This window comes from Xenia sp. Carnegie-2017, unplaced genomic scaffold, assembly GCF_021976095.1.
Source record: "Xenia sp. Carnegie-2017 unplaced genomic scaffold, XeniaSp_v1 HiC_scaffold_21, whole genome shotgun sequence".
NCBI classification, from domain to species: Eukaryota; Metazoa; Cnidaria; class Anthozoa; order Malacalcyonacea; family Xeniidae; genus Xenia; species Xenia sp. Carnegie-2017.
In genome coordinates this window covers 4,188,336-4,212,106 of record NW_025813484.1, presented here as the reverse complement: position 1 = coordinate 4,212,106, position 23,771 = coordinate 4,188,336, and the positions used below count along the sequence as shown (strand labels likewise).

The window sequence follows — 23,771 nt, the reverse complement described above, 5'->3', positions numbered from 1 at the left end:
AATTCGCCCAGCTATTGTTGAAAAGTAATTCTAAAGCCATCGAGGCCGTTGATATGAAAAATTGTACACATATGTGTATTAGAGTTCATTGGCATGACCAGCACAGTGAACTCCATATATATATATATATCTGGAATGATAACGACAATACATTTTATAGATATAAAATTGAAGCCAAAGTCCTAGTCTCTCGCGCGGTTTGTACGTCAATTCCAGTCCTTCAAAGTAGATTATTCACGCGGTTTGTACGTCAGTTTCATTCCCTGAGTGCCAAACATACACGGCCAATATAAATTTGAATACAAATTGCAAAAGCATAAACATATAAACAACATCACGACAAACAAACACACGAGGCCAACTCCTCGCAAAAGGTTATTTTTTACAGCTGAAACTTTACTACAGTGAGTTCGTTGTAACTTACAACTTGTAACGAGGAAAAGCCAACTGAAAATTACACTGTTTGCTAAAAAGACAATACAATAGAAAATATGACGAGAAAATATTCAAGCATAAATTTTTCTTTCGTCGGAAAGTAAACTTTCAAACGGTGTCAGACAGTGTTTGTCTTTTTTGTCATTTAAGTGGATTTAAAGATCTGTTTTTCCGAATAAAAAAGAAACTTGAATATCCAGTTTCATAAAAAATATTGAGTCTATAACTCGCATTTTTACTTTTTACAGAGCGATTGTATTTTTCATCGATTTTGATAGTGCTTGAAACTTGAAATACTAAATGGTTGTCATCTCGATATCAACAATTGAATATCCTTAAAGACTTTGATATGTTTTAAAGGAAAACCGCAGCGTAAGAGCAGATCGACTAAGTTCACCTCATCTTGCTTCTCGATTTATCACTTTGATTCACTTTCCGTGAACCTTTTCATTCCAAAAATTCGTTATTTTACGCTCTGATCAAGATCCGAACTCTACCATTACCAAAGGACAAATGATTTAAAAAAATTAAAATGAACACGCGAGGACTAGAGCCTGACGTGTGATGACGAATGATGACAACAAATATTTTTGGCTTCAATTTTGGCTTCGGTTATCATTCCAGTTATTCAAATGTCGAGTTCACTGGACCAGCATGATCGCTAGCTACGTCACTGCTTTCCTTAAGAAATTATTTTGTTTTGTTTTTGAAAATTATAATCTAACGACAGCTAGTTTTCTTAATTCGAACCTAGTTCTCTCAAAGCAACGCTTTATTTCATAATCATCATCAGACGTGTTTTGTTGTGGCTTGAGACTCCAAGTTTTCAAACAAACAAACAACTACAATATCGTATATAAATAATTTTATTTATTTCATTAATTACATATTTACAATCTTACGTAAAACTTTATTATATTTGATTTACTCACTATTTACAAGAATATATATATATAATATTGTTCATCTATGAATTTTTAGTCGCTTGTTTCATTACTCTTGAAACAGCAAAAAAATAATCTTCTAAAAAATCCCCTTCTTTTCTTCAACTTTCTGCCATTTGGTGGTGTTGTCAGTGAAAGATTTTCATTAAGTGATTCAGTAACATTTTCGTTCAGATTTTCACTTCTGATGCTATGGTGACAATTATCCTCTTTGAATATATCTGATTAATTTTGATTTCTTGAGCAGAATCATCAACTGAGGTGGATTTTGAATGCTTATCATGAACATTAAATAGAAGATCACTTTTAATTAGGCATTCACCTTGGTCAGCATCATCTAGAGTAAGATGGGCTTGAATAATCTCTGTTATCACCAACAGTACTTGGGTCTTTGTGATTTCACTAACAATAGTAGTTGGTAAGTCTTTGCTGATTCTGTTATCAACTTGAGTAGGTAAGTCTTCGGTGATTTCACCAACAACTTGAGTAGGTAAGTCTTCAGTGATTTCACCATCAACTTGAGTAGGTAAGTCTTTGGTGATATCACCATCTAATTGAGTAGGTAAGTCTTCAGTGATTTCAACATCAACTTGAGTAGGTAAGTCTATGGTGATTTCATCAACAACTTGAGTAGGTAAGTCTTCAGTGATTTCACCAACAATTTGAGCAGGTAAGTCTTTGGTGATTTCAACATCAACTTGAGCAGGTAAGTCTTTGGTGATTTCAACATCAACTTGAGTAGGTAAGTCTTTGGTGATTTCACCAACAACTTGAGTAGGTAAGTCTTTGGTGATTTCAACATCAACTTGAGTAGGTAAGTCTTCGGTGATATCACCATCAGCTTGAGTAGGTAAGTCTTTGGTGATTTCACAAACAACTTGAGTAGGTAAGTCTTCAGTGATTTCACCAACAGCTAGAGTAGATACGTCTTTTGATTTCACAAACAACTTGAATAAATAAGTCTTTGGTGATTTTACCATCATCAACAGGATGCTGAGCTTGGAAAATCTGCTCACCACCATCAACTGTTTGTGTTTGAATGTCTCCACCACCAACAGTAAGTTGATCTGGCTCATCATCATCATCATCACCAAGCACAACCGAGTTCTCAGCAAAGTCCTTCAATGCATATTGACCAACTCAACCTGCTTTACCATTTCATCAACAACTTCCGCAACTATTTCATCAACAAATTCCGCAACTATTTCATCATACACGATTGAAATGGCGTTTTCAGTCACTTGATGTTGAATGACAGCCGTGGTTTCTTCAATGGACTTGTTGACTGTTGTTGCTTCATTTTGTTCAACTTTAACTGAACTTTCGTCAACAGTTGTTCCAACGCCAAAGTCTTCACAGCATAATGCTAAATATTCAACTTCTAAAAGAAAAGAAAATGAGAAAAAGTGAGCAAATTCCCGTTTTCAAAATCTTTCATTGAGCGAAGAAAATCTTTAATTTTTATTGAAAATGTTTTTCGCCATAAAGACGAACATCGATATTTTTCGCCGTGTGTGCAAGGAATGATCTTTGAATTGAAAATCTCAAATCATCCATGAATATTTTTTCACAATAATTGGCCGTCCTCTTCCTACACGTTTTAAAGATTTTGTTTTTGTTTTGATTTGAAATAACTCTTTGAACATTCAAATCTGTCATTTAAAGTTTTGAATTCAATTCTCAATAATTGTTTTATTGTAACCTAGCAACACTGACAATATGCATAAATTAACGCAAATTATGCATAATCCACATCAACTAATCTCGCTCAATCCCGCCTCACTTGATCTAATTCTGATGGTCGCAATCTTGGTCTCATGAAGTCGTTGCATAGCAACAAGCCAATTATAATTTTCCCAATCAATGATCAAATGTGATGCGCGCGCACATGGTAGCGTGGCAACAAATTAATTATCTCGGCTAAAGTATCCAAGTTTCTTAGCAACCAAAATAAACAAAAATTTTTACTACCACGAAAAAAAAATTTTCCCAAAAATTAAAAGATATTTTGGAGAGTACCTGCACTCTGGTCGTAAAATGATCTTTCGAGTAGTTCAATACGACGTTTTGCAATAGAGGCCCTTTTTTTTGCAATGTCCAAAATTTCTTCCATATTCTTCGCTGATCCGTAATGACCAGTGGCCACAAGTTGTTCAACAACTTTTAATGAAGTTTCTTCGTAAAGAAAGATGTCGTTTAATTGAACATTATCCATTGCAATATATTTTAGTTCGCTAATGAAGTAATTTTCACTTTTTTTAGTAGTACGAATCTGTGCACAAAGCAAGTCAATCGCAAATGACGATGAATTGATGACATCACATAGCTTTATACCAGAGGGTGCGAAAAGGATTGTGGGCCATAAATGACATGAAAACCAGGAAACCTGTTTAAAACCGGTTTTCATTGATGTCCCAATCCCCATTTCCTGCAACATCCTACATTTATTCTAAACTTTTTGCAAAATGGAGAAAAACTACCATTTTCTTAATTTTCTTGTCCGAAAGACGAAGGTCCATTAATGTATCACGTCTTTCAGGAAATTATAGTTTAATCCAACATCGAAACGCTGTCGCTCTCAAACAACGACGCGTCTTCTGTTTTTATGCAGAACTTGTTACTTGTCTTAAGAAATTTTAATGAAGGAATATCGATCGTAAAAAATATCAATGGTTTCCATATTTTCATGGTGTAATTTGATAAAGTGTCCGCTCGAAATCAGAAAAATTAGCCAAACATCTTTCCATAGTCAGATGATGGTTATCACTTTAATACAGGCGAAACAAAATAGCTGAGCTTCGCGATCACAAATGGCTGAAAATAGATTTGTGTCAAAACTGAAAAAAGTGTGTTTCACAATCAAAATATCAACTATATAAATCGTGTTTTCTTTGGACACAATTTCATTTCTTTGATAAAAACAATATATTTATGTTGATGAAAATTACAACTTACTTTTATCCTGTCTCTTGCCAATAATCATAAGACTTCGAAGTAATGAATTTTCAACAAGTTCTGTGATAAAAACTTTACATTTCTTCACACTTGTAAATCATACAGATGTTGCTTGACACTCATCTGGAGTGATTACTTACTAAAATAAAACAAATTGTACAGAATTTCGGGCAATGTTGGGTTGATTTCTTTATAATAATTTTATATTTAAAACAATAACAGTGGCTGTCTTGAATTGTGAATGTTATTGATGAAAATTTATTTTCAATTGGGATCAGTCACATTACTACACATATATAAAGGTTATAGTAACATTACCTCTACAACACATGAGGAGTTCAATACTACAGTTATTACTACATATGTAAAGGTTATAGAAACTCTTATTACCTCTACAACACATGAGGAGTTCAATACTAGAGTTATTACTACATATGTAAAGGTTATAGAAACACTTATTACCTCTACAACACATGAGGAGTACAATACTACAGTTATTACTACATATGTAAAGGTTATAGAAACACTTTTACCTCTACAACACATGAGGAGTACAATACTACAGTTATTACTACATATGTAAAGGTTATAGAAACACTTATTACCTCTACAACACATGAGGAGTACAATACTACAGTTATTACTACATATGTAAAGGTTATAGAAACACTTATTACTCTACAACACATGAGGAGTACAATACTACAGTTATTACTACATATATATAAGTTATAGTAACACTTATTACCTCTACAACACACGAGGAGTTCAATACTACAGTTATTACTACATATATATAAGTTATAGAAACACTTATTACCTCTACAAAACACTAATTCAGGAGTCTACAGTTATTTCTACACATATATAAGTTATTATTCAAAAATTAAAGACTTAATTCATCATATTTTGAAGCCCAACAAACCATATACCTTCCCTAAATAAAAATTGTAAGTCTTACGCTTAAGTGGTTGAACAAGACAGAGTCAAAAATTTAATCAATAAATAAGAAATTTACTTTCCTTCAGTATGAAGCTAGCAAAATGTTTGGTCATGTTTCACAGCCTCAAGGTGCCACCTGTGGTTAGCACCAAGCAAGAAAAATTTTAAAATTCAGACCGCCAATCGACCCCAAAACAACAACATTTACCCAACCAGTTGATATTTAAGTAACACTTGAAATCTAATAAAAAGTTTTAAAAACAATATTCAATATCTACCTTAACTAAAATTAGTACTACACGGTAATTCACTCTTGCTCTTTAAGATTACAAACAATTATCTATGTTGACAAACTATGTAACTTTTATGATGGGGAAGGCAAACTAACAATTATATAAAAATGAATAAAACAAAGTTTATTGTCTGAACAGGAGTTAGATTATTAGGTAGTTTTAGATAATGAAATAAATAAAAAGATGAATCTTTCTGACATTTATCATGCAGCATTAATGATATGAGCTTTATAACACCATCTTGTATCACCAGGATAAGAAAACTTAATTACTTATGAGGGAAGTAAGAAAGTTTTCTTTGGAGCATTGTTTCAAAAATTGGAAAGCACAAACATTAACAAAGAAAACATTCACAAGTAAAATTGAGGTTGCAGTTTGCCACAATACAAGAGTAAGGTTATGGACAGCACAATGAACAACATGAGCAAACTCAAGATATGTAAAAAGAGTTTATTTGGTTGTCTTGATAAGATAGTCAAATTTTAAAAGTGATGGATAATTCACTTTTGTATGTATTCAAGTTGATAAGACAACTGATGTTTCCAACAAAGAGCAATTAAGTATGATTGTTTAAATGGAGAAATAGTGAAGTATCATTGAAATGCAACTTGAATTTACATATGGAACTTGTAATAAACTGCAACTGTTATACCAGCATTAGCAAAAAGGTAAGTTAAATAAACATGGAAACCTCAGAGGCACTTATTGCACAAACAGATGATACAGCTGAAATAGCAGTTGCAGTTGTTTTCCAACTGATAGCTGCAAATCTAAGCCGCTTCAATGATACTTCATCTTATTCATGTGAATAATACTTAATTGCTTTTAGTAGAAACATCAATTGTTTATCAAGCTGAATAATCACAAAGAGCAATCATCTATCGCCTTCAAAATTTTATCTTCTGATCAAATCAAGTCAACAAATCAAATCATTTAACATGTCTGGTGACACATTAGCAGAACATGCATCCAATCAAGCCTATGATGCAAATACCTTCTCAAGACAAAATCAATTATAGCAAAGCTCTCAGGAAGCTCTTTAAAATTCTCTATTTATGCTATCATTTGATTAGTCATGACCAATACAATTATATCTGTTCGAATATAAAACAGCAGTTAATCTTCTGAGGATTGCTCTATTTTCCCTTACCTCTTTCATTTTATTTTAAAGTTGAATGTCTTTACGTTGTGATTGTAACATAAGAGAGTTAACATCAAGCCAGAGCCAAAGTCTCTTGCACGTAGTGAAGTATCATTACAAGTTTACAAGTTTACAAATTTACAAGTTACCATGTACGAATTGGTCTTGAGTTTCTTAAATTTAATCGTCCATGACGTGAAGAGAAATCCTCGAATCCCAGGAACAGGCAGGGCCAGCAAAATCACTGACCTTGCGATGCTATCTTGACTTTGCTCTTCCATAAAGACTATCTTTCTTTGTGTATCAACTCTCTGAAAGCTTCGAACACACAATGTTGATTACAATTTCGGCATCGGCCTTCGGTTTACGATGATAGCCAGAGTAGCCAGATTATCAAGCAAAAAAGCTTTCACGGCAATAACCCATGATATCTCAGCAGCATATATATATATGGAAATAAATGATGGATTAAAAAGATAGTACGTAGTGTTTTGTAATGTTTTGAATGTACATGAACTACAAACACGAATCTCGCATATAAAGAAAATTACTCGCGGATTAAGTTTAGTCATGCCTTGAAAATCAGCATGACCAGTTGACGTAAATTGTCGCGTTTGAGCATGCTCAGATGCTTTTATACGATCAGATTAGCAAATATTTCACTATAAAATATGTTACTTGTTGATTATTAAGAGCATGACCAAGTCGGGCGTAAGCGTAGAATAAAGGCAGCAAGGTAAAACGTAATGCAATACCAATGAACTCTACAACAACTGGAAGGCTAACTTGGCCGCCATCATTGAAGCCTGCATGATCGCCGCCATTGAGGGTACGGAGGCGAAATACATCATTTCGAACTTGCCTGATTTTTGCACAAAACAGTGGTCTTCGAGCCAGCTTACTGTCAAAAACCTTAAACAATGTTTGACTTTTATAAAAACAAGTTTGAACGACATTTGTACATGTTTAAGCTTCTTTCTAGAAGGAGGAAAAAGAACTTTGTTTTGGCACGTTAAAACATGCCTTATAACTTGAATACAAAACTGACACCCTCGTTTTTTTCAATAAAAGGATGTAAAACACACTTATCTATCCTTATAATATTGTTTCAATCTTTGAAAATGAAGCAGCCAAAAAAAACGCTGTTTTGGGTAATTTTGTGTTTCAGAGCAAAATTAGCTCGCCCCTGTCCTTTTTGAAAGTTTAGAGCGTAAACAAAAAGAAAAACACTGCAAAATATTTCAAAAAGTTAGCAAAAAATATTTTGAGTTCGTTTTAAAAAAAACTGTTATGCCATATTATTGTGTTATTATTAATTGCACCATTAAAGAGTCAAAAGGGTCAATACCCACTTAAAAAAAGACAAAAACACAAATGACACTCCATATTCATAACTTTTGAAACACTTAAGTAAAAATTGTACTGTAATACAAGTATGAAAAAGATTATTAGTCTAATATTATAGAATCATCATATATTTTCACAAATATGACCAAATATTTTAAACACACATCCTAAAATTTAGTATATTACATATACATTTATCATCATCTGTATTACAAGAAGAAACTAATTTTACAATCAATATGATATACAATAAAAATTTGATACATGATATAACTTTGCTTGCTTTATAATCATTTTAAAACCCTGATTCAACCACTGAGTATGAGGGTTGCTTTTTGGCATTTATGTAGAGCTGGTTATATTAGCAATACTTATCATAGTGTACACTTGGCTATTTATTTATAAGCATGAACTTGCTAATAAAATGCTCAATACACAAATATGGATGCACGTCAAATCTTCCACCAGTTTTAAGAAGTGGAGAAGTAAATGACAAGAACCAACAATCACCCACAGTTCAAAATTTCAAATCATCACTTTCACACATAAAAAAGAGCATGAAATTCTTACAAAGCAAGTCTAACTTTAAAAGCAATAAAATTGTTATGGAACATGTTATATTAGTGGATTGTGTGTATTTTGCACAGCATTCAAAGACACAGACTACCTGTTATCAGTTTTATCTTAAATTTTGGTCTTTCGACGACAAATAAGAATTCATATTTCGAAGCAAGTTCTCACTTTAATGTTTTATATAATACATACGTATACAAAACATGTTTTGGAACGTCCACAATGCATTTTAACACATTAATAACCAAATTTTGCTAACGGTTTTGAAAAAAATAAAACATTTAGGCTAGCATTCTATTCACAAGTTAGCAGTTTTTGCAAAACAATCCGTCACGCAAATAAAACAGTCCACGCGAGATACACGCGAAGCGGCATATATCAGCTTCTAAATGGTTTCAGACAAGTCTAGGCATGTATATATTGAGTTAGCCTTCTAAGTGTATTAGAGTTCATTGGCATGACCAGCATGATCGCTAGCTACGTCACTGCTTTCCTTAATAAATTTTTTTGAAAATTATAATCTAACGACAGCTAGTTTTCATAATTCGAACCTAGTTCCCTCAAAGCAACGCTTTATTTGATAATCATCATCAGACGTGTTTTGTTGTGGCTTGAGACTCCAAGTTTTCAAACAAACAAACAACTAAAATATCGTAAGTAAATAATTTTATTTATTTCATTAATTACATATTTACAATCTTACGTAAAAACTTTTATTATCTTTGATTTACTCACTATTTACAAGAATATATATATAAAATATTGTTCATCTATGAATTTTTTTAGTCGCTTGTTTCATTACTCTTGAAACAGCAAAAAAATAATCTTCGAAAAAATCCCCTTCTTTTCTTCAACTTTCTGCCATTTGATGGTGTTGTCAGTGAAAGATTGTCATGAAGTGATTCAGTAACATTTTCGTTCAGATTTCCACATCTGATGCTATGGTGACAATTATCTTCTTTGGAATATATCTGATTAATTTTGATTTCTTGAGCACAATCATCAACTGAGGTGGATTTTGAATGCTTATCATGAACATTAACTAGAAGATCATTTTAATTAGGCATTCACCTTGGTCAGCATCATCTACAGTAAGATGGGCTTGAATAATCTCGTTATCTCCAACAGTACTTGGGTCTTTGTGATTTCACTAACAATAGTAGTTGGTAAGTCTTTGCTGATTTCATTATCAACTTGAGTAGGTAAGTCTTTGCTGATTTCATTATCAACTTGAGTAGGTAAGTCTTCAGTGATTTCACCAACAACTTGAGCAGGTAAATCTTCAGTGATTTCACCAACAACTTGAGTAGATAAATCTTTGGTAATTTCACCATCAACTTGAGTAGATAAATCTTTGGTGATTTCACCAACAACTTGAGTAGGTAAGTCTTCAGTGATTTCACCAACAACTTGAGTAGGTAAGTCTTCGGTGATTTCACCATCAACTTGAATGCATAAGTCTTTGGTGATTTCACCAACAACTTGAGTAGGTAAGTCTTCAGTGATTTCACCAACAACTTGAGTAGGTAAGTCTTCAGTGATTTCAACATCAACTTGAGTAAGTAAGTCTTCAGTGATTTCACCATCAACTAAAGTAGGTAAGTCTTCAGTAATTTCACCAACAACTTGAGTAGATAAGTCTTCAGTGATTTCACCATCAACTAGAGTAGGTAAGTCTTTGGTGACTTCAACATCAACTAGAGTGGATAAGTCTTCAGTGGTGATTTCACCAACAACTAGAGTAGATAAGTCTTTGGTGATTTTACCATCAACTTCAGTAGGTAAGTCTTCGCTGATTTCACAAACAACTTGAGTAGGTAAGTCTTCAGTGATTTCACAAACAGCTAGAGTAGATACGCCTTTTTGATTTCACCAACAACTTGAGTAAATAAGTCTTTGGTGATTTTACCATCATCAACAGGATGCTGAGCTTGGAAAATCTGCTCACCACCATCTACGGTAGTGGAGACATCATTCAAACACAAACACGTTTGTGTTTCAGTGATGTCTCCACTACCAACAGTAAGTTGATCTGGCTCATCATCATCACCAAGCACAACCAAGTTCTCAGCAAAGTCCTTCAATGCAATATTGACCAAGTCAACCTGCTTTTACCATTTCATCAACAACTTCTGCAACTATTTCATCATACAAGATTGAAATGGCGTTTTCAGTCGCTTGTTGTTGAATGACAGCTGTGGTTCCTTCAATGGACTTGTTGACTGCTGTTGCTTCATTTTGTTCAACTTTAACTGAACTTTCTTCAACAGTTGTGCCAACGCCAAAGTCTTCACAGCATAATGCTAAATATTCAACTTCTAAAAGAAAAGAAAATGAACAAAAGTGAGCAAATTCCCGTTTTCAAAAGCTTTTCATTGAGCGAAGAAAATCTTTAATTTTTATTGAAAATGTTTTTCGCCATTAAGACGAACATTTTGATTGATATTTTTCGCCGCGTGAGCTAGCGAATCATCGTTGAATTGAAAATCTAAGATCATCCATGAATATTTTTTTCACACAATAATTCGCCGTCTTCTTCCCCACGTTTTTAAAGATTTTGTTTTTTGTTTTGATTTGAAATAACTCTTTGAACATTCAAATCTGTCATTTAAAGTTTTGAATTCCAGTTCGCGATAAATGTTTTATTGTAACCTAGCAACACTAAAAATTTGCATAATTTTACGCATATTATGCATAATCCACATCAACTAATCTCGCTCAATCCCGCCTCACTTAATCTAATTCCATGGTCGCAATCTTGGGTCTCATGAAGTCGTTGCATAGCAACAAGCCAATTATAATTTTCCCAATCAATGATCAAATGTGATGCGCGCGCACATGGTAGCGTGGCAACAAATTAATTATCTCGGCTAAAGTATCCAAGTTTCTTAGCAACCAAAATAAACAAAAAAAATTTTTTACTACCACGAAAAAAAAATTTTCCCAAAAATTAAAAGATATTTTGGAGAGTACCTGCACTCTGGTCGTAAAATGATCTTTCGAGCAGTTCAATACGACGTTTTGCAATAGAGGCCCTTTTTTTTGCAATGTCCAAAATTTCTTCCATATTCTTCGCTGATCCGTAATGACCAGTGGCCACAAGTTGTTCAACAACTTTTAATGAAGTTTCTTCGTAAATAAAGATGTCGTTTAATTGAACATTATCCATTGCAATATATTTTAGTTCGCTAATGAAGTAATTTTCACTTTTTTTAGTAGTACGAATCTGTGCACAAAGCAAGTCAATCGCAAATGACGATGAATTGATGACATCACATAGCTTTATAGCAGAGGGTGCGCAAAGGATTGTGGGCCATAAGTGACACGCGAAAAACCAGGAAACCTGCTTAAAAACCGGTTTTGATTGATGTCCCAATCCCCAATTTCCTGCAACATCCTACATTTTTGCTAAACCTTTTTGCAAAATGGAGAAAAAACTACCATTATCTTAATTTTTCTTGTCCGAAGGACGAAGGTCCATTAATGTATCACGTCTTTCAGGAAATTATAGTTTAATCCAACATCGAAACGCTGTCGCTCTCAAACAACGACGCGTCTTCTGTTTTTATGCAGAACTTGTTACTTGTCTTAAGAAATTTTAATGAAGGAATATCGATCGTAAAAAACATCAATGGTTTCGTATATTTTCATGGTGTAATTTGATTAAGTGTCAGCTCAAAATCAGAAAAATTAGCCAAACATCTTTCCATAGTCAAAAGGTGATCTTCTTCCAACAACAGCAAAGATGTTTATCCAATAATCGTAAAGTTGGCAAGATTAATAAAAACAATGTTCAAAGGTGATCTTCTTCCAACAGCGACAAAGATGTTTATCCAACAATGGTAAAGATGGCAAGATTAATTAAAAGCAATGTTCAAAGGTGGTCCTCTAAAAACAAAGTAACAAAATGATTTTTGGTGGATGGGATTTTTTGATCTACCAAATAAGAAGGTGGCATCGCAGCACAACGAAAGATATGGACATAGTCAATTGCACTCCCATCAACAACATCTCTTGGATATATTGTACAATTGAACATTTTAGCCAACGAATCCCAATTTTCTTTCACTTCAGCATCATTAGTAATTGGGTAGTATGACTGAATAGCACACTGGATTACTGGACAAAGCAAACATACACATCGGGGTGAAAAGGTGTAATTATTCGCTCTTTCCACTGCTTCTTGCAAAACTGCTGCAATTTCATTCGCATTTTCTAAAGAGGTTAGAGCTGCATCGCATATACACATGGCAAAGGCATTTTAAGTGAAGTGAACACACCATTTTATGGTGGGACTCGATGAGAAGGATGGGTAGAATAGTATTTTGCATTCTCAAACATTTCAACACTAGTTAGGAATCTCAAGTAAATAGAGAGTCTCATTCCCAACTAATGCAATAGAACATGCATTGAACAGAAAATTCCATTGGCTAAAGTACTAAAAGAAAAATTAGTATTTAAGTATCAATGGCTGCTTTGTTATACCAAGTTATACCTGGAAACAAATCTGCTAGACTGACTCTGACATTAGAATAAATAAGGGTAACCAATACTGTTAAAGATAGACTAATAATATTGAAATTTAGAAAGTTATTTTCTCTTTGTGTTAATTTGGTAACATCATGATAAAGTCAAAGTCACAGGCAGGTAGTCTAAGATTTGGAACTAGTATAGGCATGTCGAAGGATTCAGGCGACTTATTGATTCCATCTACTATAGCATCAATATTCTATATAAATCGCGAAAGAAAGTAACAGTTATTCAAAATGATATGTTAGTTTCTTTAACCAGGGGATAACATAAAATGCCAGGAATACAAGGATAATACATTATTGATTGGGTTAAATTTTAAAAAGACTAGCTTTGACTAATATTGAAGTAAAACATTTTATTTAACAGACAGTAACAATTAAAATTATGTAGGCCGTACATTAGACAGACTGAGTATGCAAAATAATGACAGCTTTAGACATATATTTTACATGATACACTAAATATGAATAGCTGAAAATTAACGGATTGATCATATATTTCAGGCCAAGATGTCAAACGTAAATAAAAATATAAATTAATACCCCAATACATGTAAATTCTTACCTAACAGGGACATTGGGTCCTGATCTTCAATTTGGCTTTCAGGAACTGCAGTTTGAAAATGAACAAGTTCGTAGCATAATATCGCCAGTAGAATTTATACGACGAAGCCTTTCCTCGTTGATTATTTTAACACAGTGTTGTCTCAAGTTAGACAATTCACCAGAAATAATTTCGCAAGCGTTCTCTTGCTGAAAGGTTTGGACGAGCTTTCAAGAACATCGGTCTTTTTGAAGTTTCCATTGATCCTAATCGCTGAGTAGAACTAGAAGTAGCGTTTTTCAAGTCGACAAGAATCGAGCAATTTCATATGACTTGTATTTATTGCGCAATCAAAATACATTCACCGTGGCTCACCGTTGCGCACATGACCAAAACGTTCCTGTGATTGGCTTGCAACGCTGCACCGTGGCTAAAGGTTACTATATTTAGCAACTATTGCGAAATTTTTTGAACGCTGACCGTGGCTCTTCATTCTGAGATTGCATGCCTCAATTTACGAACATATTCTGAGCATATTCATGGCGTATTCGGCAAGATTCGAGACGCTTTCAGTGATTTTACAGTTCAGATTTTAACTGGATGATAATACTATTTTAACAAGACGTTTAATTTGAAGTTTTGTTCTGTTAACACAAATTTTGACAAAAATTACAAAATTCATTCAATTTTGCTTTTGATCGAATTTTGCTGTATTTGAGCAAAATTTTAATCATGAAAAAGTCAACCCTGGAAAACTTAATGGCAAATTCTGACCGTGGCTCAAGTCACTTTCGCCATGGCCTAGATCCGCCCTGAGTCGGGCTTACAAGCGTAGATAATTCTACATTAAACTATTGCCTGACAGCAAGGTAAAACGTAATACAATACTAAGATAAGACGTAAAATGCAATTCAATAGTTGACCTTCGTCCCAAATACGTTTATGTATTGCATAAGCCAGTGCAAACACAGCAAAACATCTTAATTGAATATCGTCTTATTTGCATCATGTCTCTATATTATATAAACAACATTGTAAATAACGTATCCATTCGCACTGAAGATAGCTTGTACTTAAGTCGGAACATGACTGTGATTAAAAATATAAAACTGAAAAATATTGTCGTCTATTTGAAATGATTATTAAATTTTAAAGAACAAGAATAATTTTTTCAGTTTTTATTTAAAAAAGACCAACAGTAACGAATAAAAAATGAATGATACACAAAGAAAGTTGATAATACGTCTTAACAGTCATTTAAGTTTTCATTTCAAGAAAAAGGACCATCCATAATAAATGGTGGAGCTGGTAGTCCTCCACTGTAAACAGCACACTTCAGTGACTCACAGGGATAGTCCGACCAAGCATATCTGACCTTGTCTGGATCACAACTTGCCATTAGGAACACGGATCTTCTGCTATTGTATACAATTGGTGACGCTGTCCAATTACCATTACAATTTACCTATGAGGAAGTTAATAAAAAAGTTTGTCATATGAAGTAACCGGGCAAATTTTGGAGTATGCTTGTTTTTCACGAAAAATCCGTGTACATATATTAGCGTGGCGATACATTGAGCGCGTGCTCCTATTGTGCTCCTATTCATCATGAGCTATTAAAGTGCACATGCAACGAATTTTGACCACCTACTTTATTCTAAATAAAAAGAAATAGCCAACTGGAATTTATAATTTAAATCAGAAATAAAATTTAACTTTTTTGACAAAAGTTATCATCTTCTAAAGTTACCATTGTTGTCACGTCCCGTGCAAAGTCTCAAAACGCCATTTTATTAACTTGTGACGTCATAAGCTAAACATTCTTCTATCATGGCGAGAAGAAAAGCAACCTTCTTTTGGCAGATAAAATTAGTCAAATTTTGCAAATTCTGGGACAAATAAAAATTAAGATTGATTGTTAAGGGAAAAGTTTTTATGAATCTTCACGGTAGTGGGATAGTCTGTAACTTTGTATCGTGTCAAAATTGATATTTTAATCATTAAAATTAGAAGTCATCGAGTAGCACATAAACTAAATCAAGACTATTTTAAGCATCTACTAGTTGTTATGTATTATTTAGGTCTAGTTCTATATCAATCATGTAGTAAAGCAATAGTAGACAACTATATTATGATCGAAACAAAACCTAAAGAATGAAACTTACGTAGGCTACAGCTATTATTTTTTTAGATAACTTTTACATCTGACATATATTCAAGTAATAACTTCAAGAGATCTTTTAATATTAACCCTGCATTCTTTACATCTGCTGACATTGTATTGTTGAAATTCCCATTCTCTTTATTACGAATGTAATTCAGGATTTTCTTGTTGCTACACCTAATGACACTAATCTGTTACTTCTGTAAAGACATAAAAAGCACCTCAACCAAGCCCTAAGACTAAAAAAAGATCGAGTTTAATGAAATTTTCCTGTAGATTTTTGTTTAAGCCATTAATTCAAAAATCATGGGATTAACGACAAAAAATACCAAAATGAATCGAACTGATACAGCGTCATGCCATTGCTTCGTTATTTCAAATATAATCTTACACAACAACGTTTTTGACAAAACATCATCTATAAAAGATTATATTTCCAGCCATGTCTGTTTCTAAAATACTTATTTTAGCACATCGAAAAAAATAATTAAGTAAGAATCATTTTCCAAGCAAGAAAAAAGAAAAACGAAGAGGAATGGGTGTCGGCCATATATATGTATGTTCGTAAAATGTGTTTAGCTTATGACGTCACAATTTATTAACTGAAACGTTTGCACATTAGGTCCGAATTCAGCAGTACATTTAACTAACTTCTACTCAAAAGAAAATGTTAATTTGTATATCAAATTTATTCTTAAACTGTGGAATTAAGTTAAACGGAAAAAGGGGTCAAAATTCATGGCGTAAGCACTTTAATGATGTTTAATAGCTACTTACTTCAAAGCCTTTGTTGTTCCGTATTTCAATATTTATGTTCACAGATTTATAATTTACTACAAGAAGCGAATAATGTCCGGCTGCAATCTTCTTGATTTTTGATACGAGCGGTCCAGTGTAGTACCTTTTTTTACCATAAGCTATTGAAAGGCCCGATAGTCCCAAGCGATAGCCAACATTTTCTTTGTCAGTGGGATGGATGCTGAAGTATGGAGAGAAAGGATTTCCCAAGTCCATTGTTACAGCCATAAAAGTTTTTTTTAGTTGTGCATTGGGAGCGTAGCCCTTCTCTGCTGTCTGTTCCCAACGTACCGCGGCAAAGTAATATTGATCAATTCCTATACTTTGACTAATAGCTGACAGCTATACATTTACAGGTATAAAACAATTATTAGTTAATAGTTGAAAAAGTACACAATGATTAGTTTAGATGTCAAGAAACCTACCTGTACAAAGCCAAAAGGAAACTGTGGGTCAGTGTTATGTTGTGTAGAAATGTGCCACTTTGCTCTCCAATCATTTATCATGGCAGGAAAACTACATTCATATGGCAAAAGATCTAACTTTCTACCTAAAGCATTTGTCTCTCCTTGATAAAAGATGGAACCGTAGATGGTCATATTAAGAAACGGCACAATCATGGCATTCCACATACAACTATAATTATTGAAGATAATGATGTCCACGTTACCAAATTCAGGAATACTAAAAAAACACGCAAGCAAACATTATCTCTAAATGTATATTGATTGATTTTGCGCTTTAATGAAATTTTCCATCATATCAACACAAAAATTTTAAAATAGTATTTATTTTCACAAATATTGGACAAGGTAAGCTACAATTCAAAAATACACAGGGATTTGTCTCCACGCATTTTTAGCAAATGATCATGTCACCAGCTACTTTAAGAACGGAAAGTTTGTGTTTGAAAAGCCATGTTGAAAAGACGGAGAACATTAATTGAACAAGTTGCTGAACTAGAAAACACTGCCATATTATAGGACAGTGCTTTGTTACGTATCGAGAAATTTGCATATGTCCTTCACGGAGACAAAAAGGTGGTATCCGCAGATGAACTGCGCTAAAACTGTTATCGCCAAGCCGTTTGTTCATATCTGAACTTCTAGTCATTGTAGAAGACGTGAATGTCTCAATAAAATATGCTTGATCATGTGACATGCATTTATATCACTTTGATGACTAATTAGCAAATTAAGTTTGATAAACTCGTTTACTGTGTCCAAAAACGACTATCATGGCGGATAATTAGAGCTTTTGGGATAAGTCAATTAAAAAATTTATGATCAATCGATTATAAATGTGATCTCTATTCTGTAGTCTAGTCCGTTAGAACAAATGCAACATACATCTAAGGACATGTGGCATTCATTCCAACGGATTTGAATACAAAATGAAGATCTCAATAAGTCTTAAAAACGTGTCGAATTTTTAGACGTTTTCGTTTCCAATATGCCATGTTAACAGAAAAGAAATTGTACATACACGAAGAAAATTTGGGTTTTTTTTGTTCTCTTCGCTTTTTTAATGAGGATTTAATATTTAGAAATGCACAAAGCATGGCTTGCTTTTATTTTTTCATATTATTTCTTTTAAGTACTTTGATGTCTTGAGAAATGCTTGTCTTAGATTTAGATTTTGCCAAAGTTCGAATTTTTTGAAATTGCTGCAAAGCCTAACTTAGATTCAATATAGCGACAGAAAATGTGAACAAGAAATGTAATGAGAAAAAACGCACCAATGGTACTTTAGGCCGACCTTTATTCTATCTAAATTTTCATTGTTTTCGTTCACTGTATCTTCAGAAAATTAATTTTTGAAAGTTAATGACTTAACAATATTTCAAATACATTGAAAAAACTCGTGAGGTGGACTCGCAAACGGTTTTGAGAAAAAGTACTTTTCTTCTTTTACGATTTTAGCAATCGTTATCATAAAATCTGGAAAGTATTGATTTATTTAGTGTAAATAAAGCTCCAGAAAATGTTAGACACACAATGGTAGCCAAAACTTTTGGAAACATCCAAAATGCCTTCTAATAACAGTTAAGCAACACATAAATTTGCACCACTCCTTACCATTGCGCAAAGTTGTGATGACAAAAATTTCATTCATATAAGTAAAAGTAGAGCTTTGAGTGTGATTACGTATAAACATGCACGAGTGATTTTTTCACATACTGCATAAGGCCAAAACAAATAAAAAAACCCCCCACATAATTCGATATTTTTTTCTCATCGTTTTGTATATCTTGAGTTTCACACGAATGCAGTTGTTCTGACAATGTTCATAAGTACAAAGATTAAGAGACCAGATCAACAAACGTGCGTGGTGAATCAGAGCGCAAACCACACAAATCGTGTGATGTGCGTGGTGAATCAGAGCTAAAGAAATGCATGTTTTAGAAATGGTTGTTTTCTCAGTAAAGCAAAATCTGTATTGGAATTTTTAAATGAACTAACTGACGAGGTCAAAATCTCTATCTTCTTATGAAGCTACTATTTAGAGCAGGATAAAACATATGAATATGTCATTAGACGTACAATATTGGTGCAGAAGGTAAAGCATTCCCAGTCCATCCACATTGTGTGAGGGCATCTGGTGAAGACCATGATTCTACAGCGCTCCCACTAAAACTGGTGCCAATTAAGCCAATTGGGTAGTTCAACGTCTTATACAGCTGCACTCCATAATACCAACATACAGCAGAGAAATAACTCCATAATATCCCATCGGAGGCCCCATTTAAAGTTTCTGGTAACACAAACAATAAATTATTATCTTAAAATGACGTCATTCCAACTTTACAAAGTATATGAAACAATCGTGTTGACAACTCACGTATACTAAACGCTGCTTTGGGATTGCAAAAAGTATTTTAGGTACGAAAATGTTTAAGTACAGCAAAACTTATAGTACAAATTGGACATTAGGCAATAGGTATTTTTACAGTATTTCTTTGAAAATATTTGTTTATCGAGTTCTTCGTGAGTCATCAAAAATTGTTATTAAATATCTAGCATGTAAATAATATTAAATTTCAAAATATTTAAAAGGCATATACCGTGGTCCTATTTGGATCATAAAACATTCTTTTAAAAGCTACTTCCCACAACTAATTTTATTTTATATACAATAACAGCGTTGAAAATCATCGTTGAAATTGAGCAGCCAGTTCAGAGTACCAACCTGACTCTTCCATTCACTTCAATTATCTCTTCATAAATTTCAATTGTCTATTTCACAAATGCATAATGAATACCTGGTGAAGGAACGGACCAAGGCAAGACAATGCTATTTAACTCCCTCCGAGGAGTCATAGAGCAATCAAGGCCAGAAGTAAATACACGTATGTTGGGATAGTTTATCGATTCATTGATTGCTTTATCTCCATGTTCCGACTAAATAAAGAAAAAAATTATAAAATCTAGATAAAAACCTGTAATGAGCTGGTATTTTGACAATGCTTTAGAAAACGTGGGTGAAGAAAATATTATCGAGAATTTTATAAAAATTATTAAAAATCTCAAACCAACCATTCAATTCTTTGAGATGATAAAATGTAATTTTTACGAGTGGTATATAAAATATTAAGCCAACAAAAATGATAACGCTTGAAAAACAAGACAGAAAAAACTTTCGTAATTTTACAGCCTTAATTATTTAATTCAAAATCAAAACTTTTCATACTCGTAAACAAAAGGAAAACGTATCTGATGATACTTTACAAAAACCCTGAAAATTTATAATGCTTTGTAGATATATAACTAACATGGGTAGCAGCTCCCGTGACATCTGGGAATATATTTGCATCACAACTATTTTTCTTAGCCCAAACCCAAAAATCCAACAAGCCAACCCTGTCCTCAAACCCAACCACTGTCACCAATGTTTTATATGAGTCACTACTCTGTTCTCCAATTCCTATTCTAAGAAACCTACCCTATCCATTATAAATTTTCTCTGCATTCTTATAAAAATATATCTCGAAACAATCAATCCAACGTTGTCATTGTTGCCTTTTTTACTCTACAATGTGTTTTAATCAAACGCATTACAAGTTTGTGATTTTCCCAACAAATAACACTACTGGCCTGCACATCGCTTGTAATTCAATAAACTGAAGTAAAAGCAAAAGTCTAAACTGCAGTCTCCACTAATATTGCTAGTTTCAGGTTAGATGACGTCAACTAGACATTGAAATGAAAAACTCACATCGTCCAGTGTATACTGCATATTGCTCTGACCACTGCAAAGCCAAATATCTCCAAACAAAACATCATCCAATGTTATATTTTTTAGACTTTTTCACATGTGAATACGCAGTAATACGATATGGACCTCCAGCCATCATTGGTTGTAACACAACTTGCCATACTCCAACTTCTTTGTTTCCTATGTAAAGATTACCATAGTAACAGTCATAGTGTATAGTGCACGTTACCAGTTAAGCACAATGTACGAATACAAAACATTTTCTAAAAAGCATATAGTTCCAGGAGTATGTCAAAAAATTTTAAAAAATGTGAATCGATGAATCAGTTTGGTTAATTAAGTCCTCTCAACTTTCTCAATTTTAAAAAAAAGTGATGCCTCATTTAAATTTTGTTTGATTACCAATAAATAAATGCAATTAAGGTTATTAACGAATACTTTAAATGCTTTGAAGAATTGGATTCTTAATATTGTTATAATTCTTTGTCTTCTGCGAAGTTCATCAGTATCATAACGAGACTTCGTCGTTTCTTGACGCGATACGTTCACATATTATTACTGATTGGTGGTAAAAACAGTTTTAGGTAGAGCATGATCCATCACATATTCACTGGAAAATGTAGAATTATAAAAGCATATAAGCCAGATGCTCCGATATAAATAGATATTCATCAGATGAAGGCTCGAGGCACCGAGCCGAAGGCTTAATAAAATAATGTCACAACAATCCGGAGAAATTTTCATTTTTATATATTAAATGCTTCGATTACCAATTTTCAAGCTTAATAGCATAAATTGCAGCACACTGTTGTGTTTGTTCATATTTCATTTCAAACAATATATCAACGGGTAATATACGTCGTATAAAATGAAGATTTGTTAAAAAGCGAATGGTTTCCATCGATAGATAAGTCTCTGTTAGTTATAAATTTTCGATCAATGACATTAATTTTTGGTGTATTTTAAACTTAAAATTGTCGTTTTATGTAATTTCACCTAATTCCTACATTTGCTACATAGCTGTAAACCTTATAGAAAGAAATAACAATAAAAACCTTCTTGTCTTGCAGCGACGTGTGTATAATACGATTTCTTACTAAGCCTCAGCACCACTCTTTCACCAATTTCACCATAACCCCACACGATAGCCCGTTTTGGGGCTTTTTGCAACACCATATGATCACCATAGATTGTCGAAAAACGGAATTTAACGTCGGCATAAGTTATAGAAACAGCAGCAAATACAGAAATAGTTGCGTAAAAGCAACTTACAAACTTGACCATTTTACTCTTTGTCAAAGAAGCAGTTAGATTGACTAACTGTAGAATTGAAATTTAGTTCTCTATGTTATAATGCTATGGTTCAAGTGTTTTGTAGCTACGTAAACGAATATTATTAAAATTTTATAGTTTCCTAAGAGATAAGTGGTCGAGGTATTTTTATTGCTTTTATCGTTGCGTTCTCGCCAATAATTTAGAAGCTAAAACGTGTATCTAACTTATAACAATACATAGAGAATATCTAAGATATACAAAAGAAGTATTTCTCACACAAAAAAGAAAAATATTGAAACAGCTTCATGTGTGTTGCGTGCACCGCCAATTTTGTAATGGAATGCAAAAAATGCCGTCGTTTCTTGTTCATCTTGGGAAAAACATTAAACTTTGTGTATCTTATATTAAACCAACTTAAACTGTGAAAAATGAAGAAAATATAAAACAAGTGAGTAATGAGGAGAGCAACAAATATATCGTATCACTACAATCACATATGATGTGCATCTCTTTAACACCACTTTGATTTAACCACATTTAGGGCAACTATCCATGCATGCGAGTTTGGCCTCAAGCCTGAATAAATTAGCGCATTCCCGACTGGCCAAAAATATCATTCAATACCATCGTAAAACTTTCATTATAATATCAACACTCTCACTGCGATGTGCAAGGAATATTTTGGAAATATTTTCATAATCTATATACAGTTTAAGGAGTTGCTATTTGGCGAAGAAGACGTAAACTTAAATGCTCAAGGACATTACCATGATAACGCAAATGAATTAGCCATGTGTATTTCTTTGTTTCATTTATTCGTTTGTTCATTACTTCTAACGCATTCAATAATCATCATATCCTAGAGCTAGTTGAAATTTATATCACAACAAATATATTTATAAACCCATTGTTAAACAGGCAGCGAAGAGAAACCATTTACTGATATATGAGAACAGCTACCAGCCATGTTTTTGGTTAAAAATTTAATAATAATCATATTTTTATAGGATTAATAGAACTTGGAACATTTCAACCATGATCATGTTCTTCAGTGATCCAATTTCCTTTGTAAACCTCTCATGACGCATATACGTAACACACATCGGCTTTGTTTGAAGGGTAGCTAAACTTTTTTCGGGAGTTAGCGCGACAGTCCGCCGCCAACTTTAAAGAAATGACTGTTTTGGTAATTTCCAAATACAATGACTTGAAAATACACTGTTACCACACAATACTAAATTAACACACAAAACGTGATTATTTTCTTCTTGTCAAAACAAATTTGTTAGCTGTGCTGTTTTATGAAAATTCCTGTTTCTTTGTGTATAACATTTAATAAATCTAGTGCTTCGTTTGGGGTTATCTCCAACACTCAGAAGTAAAACCTAGGGCGAAAGAATTTATTTTTGCTATAAAAACTTTTGTGGCCATTTTATCGGAAAGGAGTGTGTTGTATAATTTTCATCAATATGTTTTTTATATAGTACATCATAAAATTTACACAAAATAGAAACGTTGTGACATGATAAAATTTGGAATTTTTCGACAAACTGAAATTAATGATATGAAACTAATGGCAAAAAGATTCCAGGGGATAATACTTTCTCATGTTT

At 33.2% G+C, this 23,771-nt stretch overlaps 2 protein-coding genes across 2 annotated transcripts; both read right to left on the bottom strand.

Moving 5' to 3' along the window:
- Window positions 1-2,500: 2,500 nt before the first annotated feature.
- LOC124444553 lies at window positions 2,501-6,800 on the bottom strand. Its single transcript, XM_046995174.1, has 4 exons — window positions 6,720-6,800; window positions 4,335-4,473; window positions 3,399-3,554; window positions 2,501-2,760 (listed from the first exon to the last, which is right to left on the bottom strand). Exons 2-4 carry the CDS (start codon window positions 4,360-4,362, stop codon window positions 2,501-2,503), a joined length of 444 nt encoding a protein of 147 aa, XP_046851130.1. The 5' UTR covers window positions 4,363-4,473; window positions 6,720-6,800.
- An 8,097-nt stretch (window positions 6,801-14,897) lies between these two features.
- Window positions 14,898-22,591, bottom strand: LOC124443944 (sialate O-acetylesterase-like). Its single transcript, XM_046994493.1, has 7 exons — window positions 21,939-22,591; window positions 20,884-21,063; window positions 19,931-20,069; window positions 19,212-19,422; window positions 17,094-17,352; window positions 16,648-17,010; window positions 14,898-15,171 (listed from the first exon to the last, which is right to left on the bottom strand). Exons 2-7 carry the CDS (start codon window positions 20,902-20,904, stop codon window positions 14,977-14,979), a joined length of 1,188 nt encoding a protein of 395 aa, XP_046850449.1. The 5' UTR covers window positions 20,905-21,063; window positions 21,939-22,591; the 3' UTR covers window positions 14,898-14,976.
- Window positions 22,592-23,771: the final 1,180 nt, after the last annotated feature.

Bases quoted from the DNA above. Each gene is read 5' to 3' on its own strand.
- LOC124444553 (XM_046995174.1), bottom strand. From the start codon at position 4,362: ATGATTATTGGCAAGAGACAGGATAAAA. The intron at 3,555-4,334 runs GTAAGTTGTAAT...TTCTTTACGAAG, and splicing joins TGGCAAGAGACAGGATAAAA to AAACTTCATTAAAAGTTGTT. The intron at 2,761-3,398 runs GTACTCTCCAAA...CTTTTCTTTTAG, and splicing joins ATTTTACGACCAGAGTGCAG to AAGTTGAATATTTAGCATTA.
- LOC124443944 (XM_046994493.1), bottom strand. From the start codon at position 20,904: ATGCAGTATACACTGGACGAT. The intron at 20,070-20,883 runs GTGAGTTTTTCA...TTCTTTATTTAG, and splicing joins TGCAGTATACACTGGACGAT to TCGGAACATGGAGATAAAGC. The intron at 17,353-19,211 runs GTACGTCTAATG...GTGTTTTTTTAG, and splicing joins TTACCTTCTGCACCAATATT to TATTCCTGAATTTGGTAACG.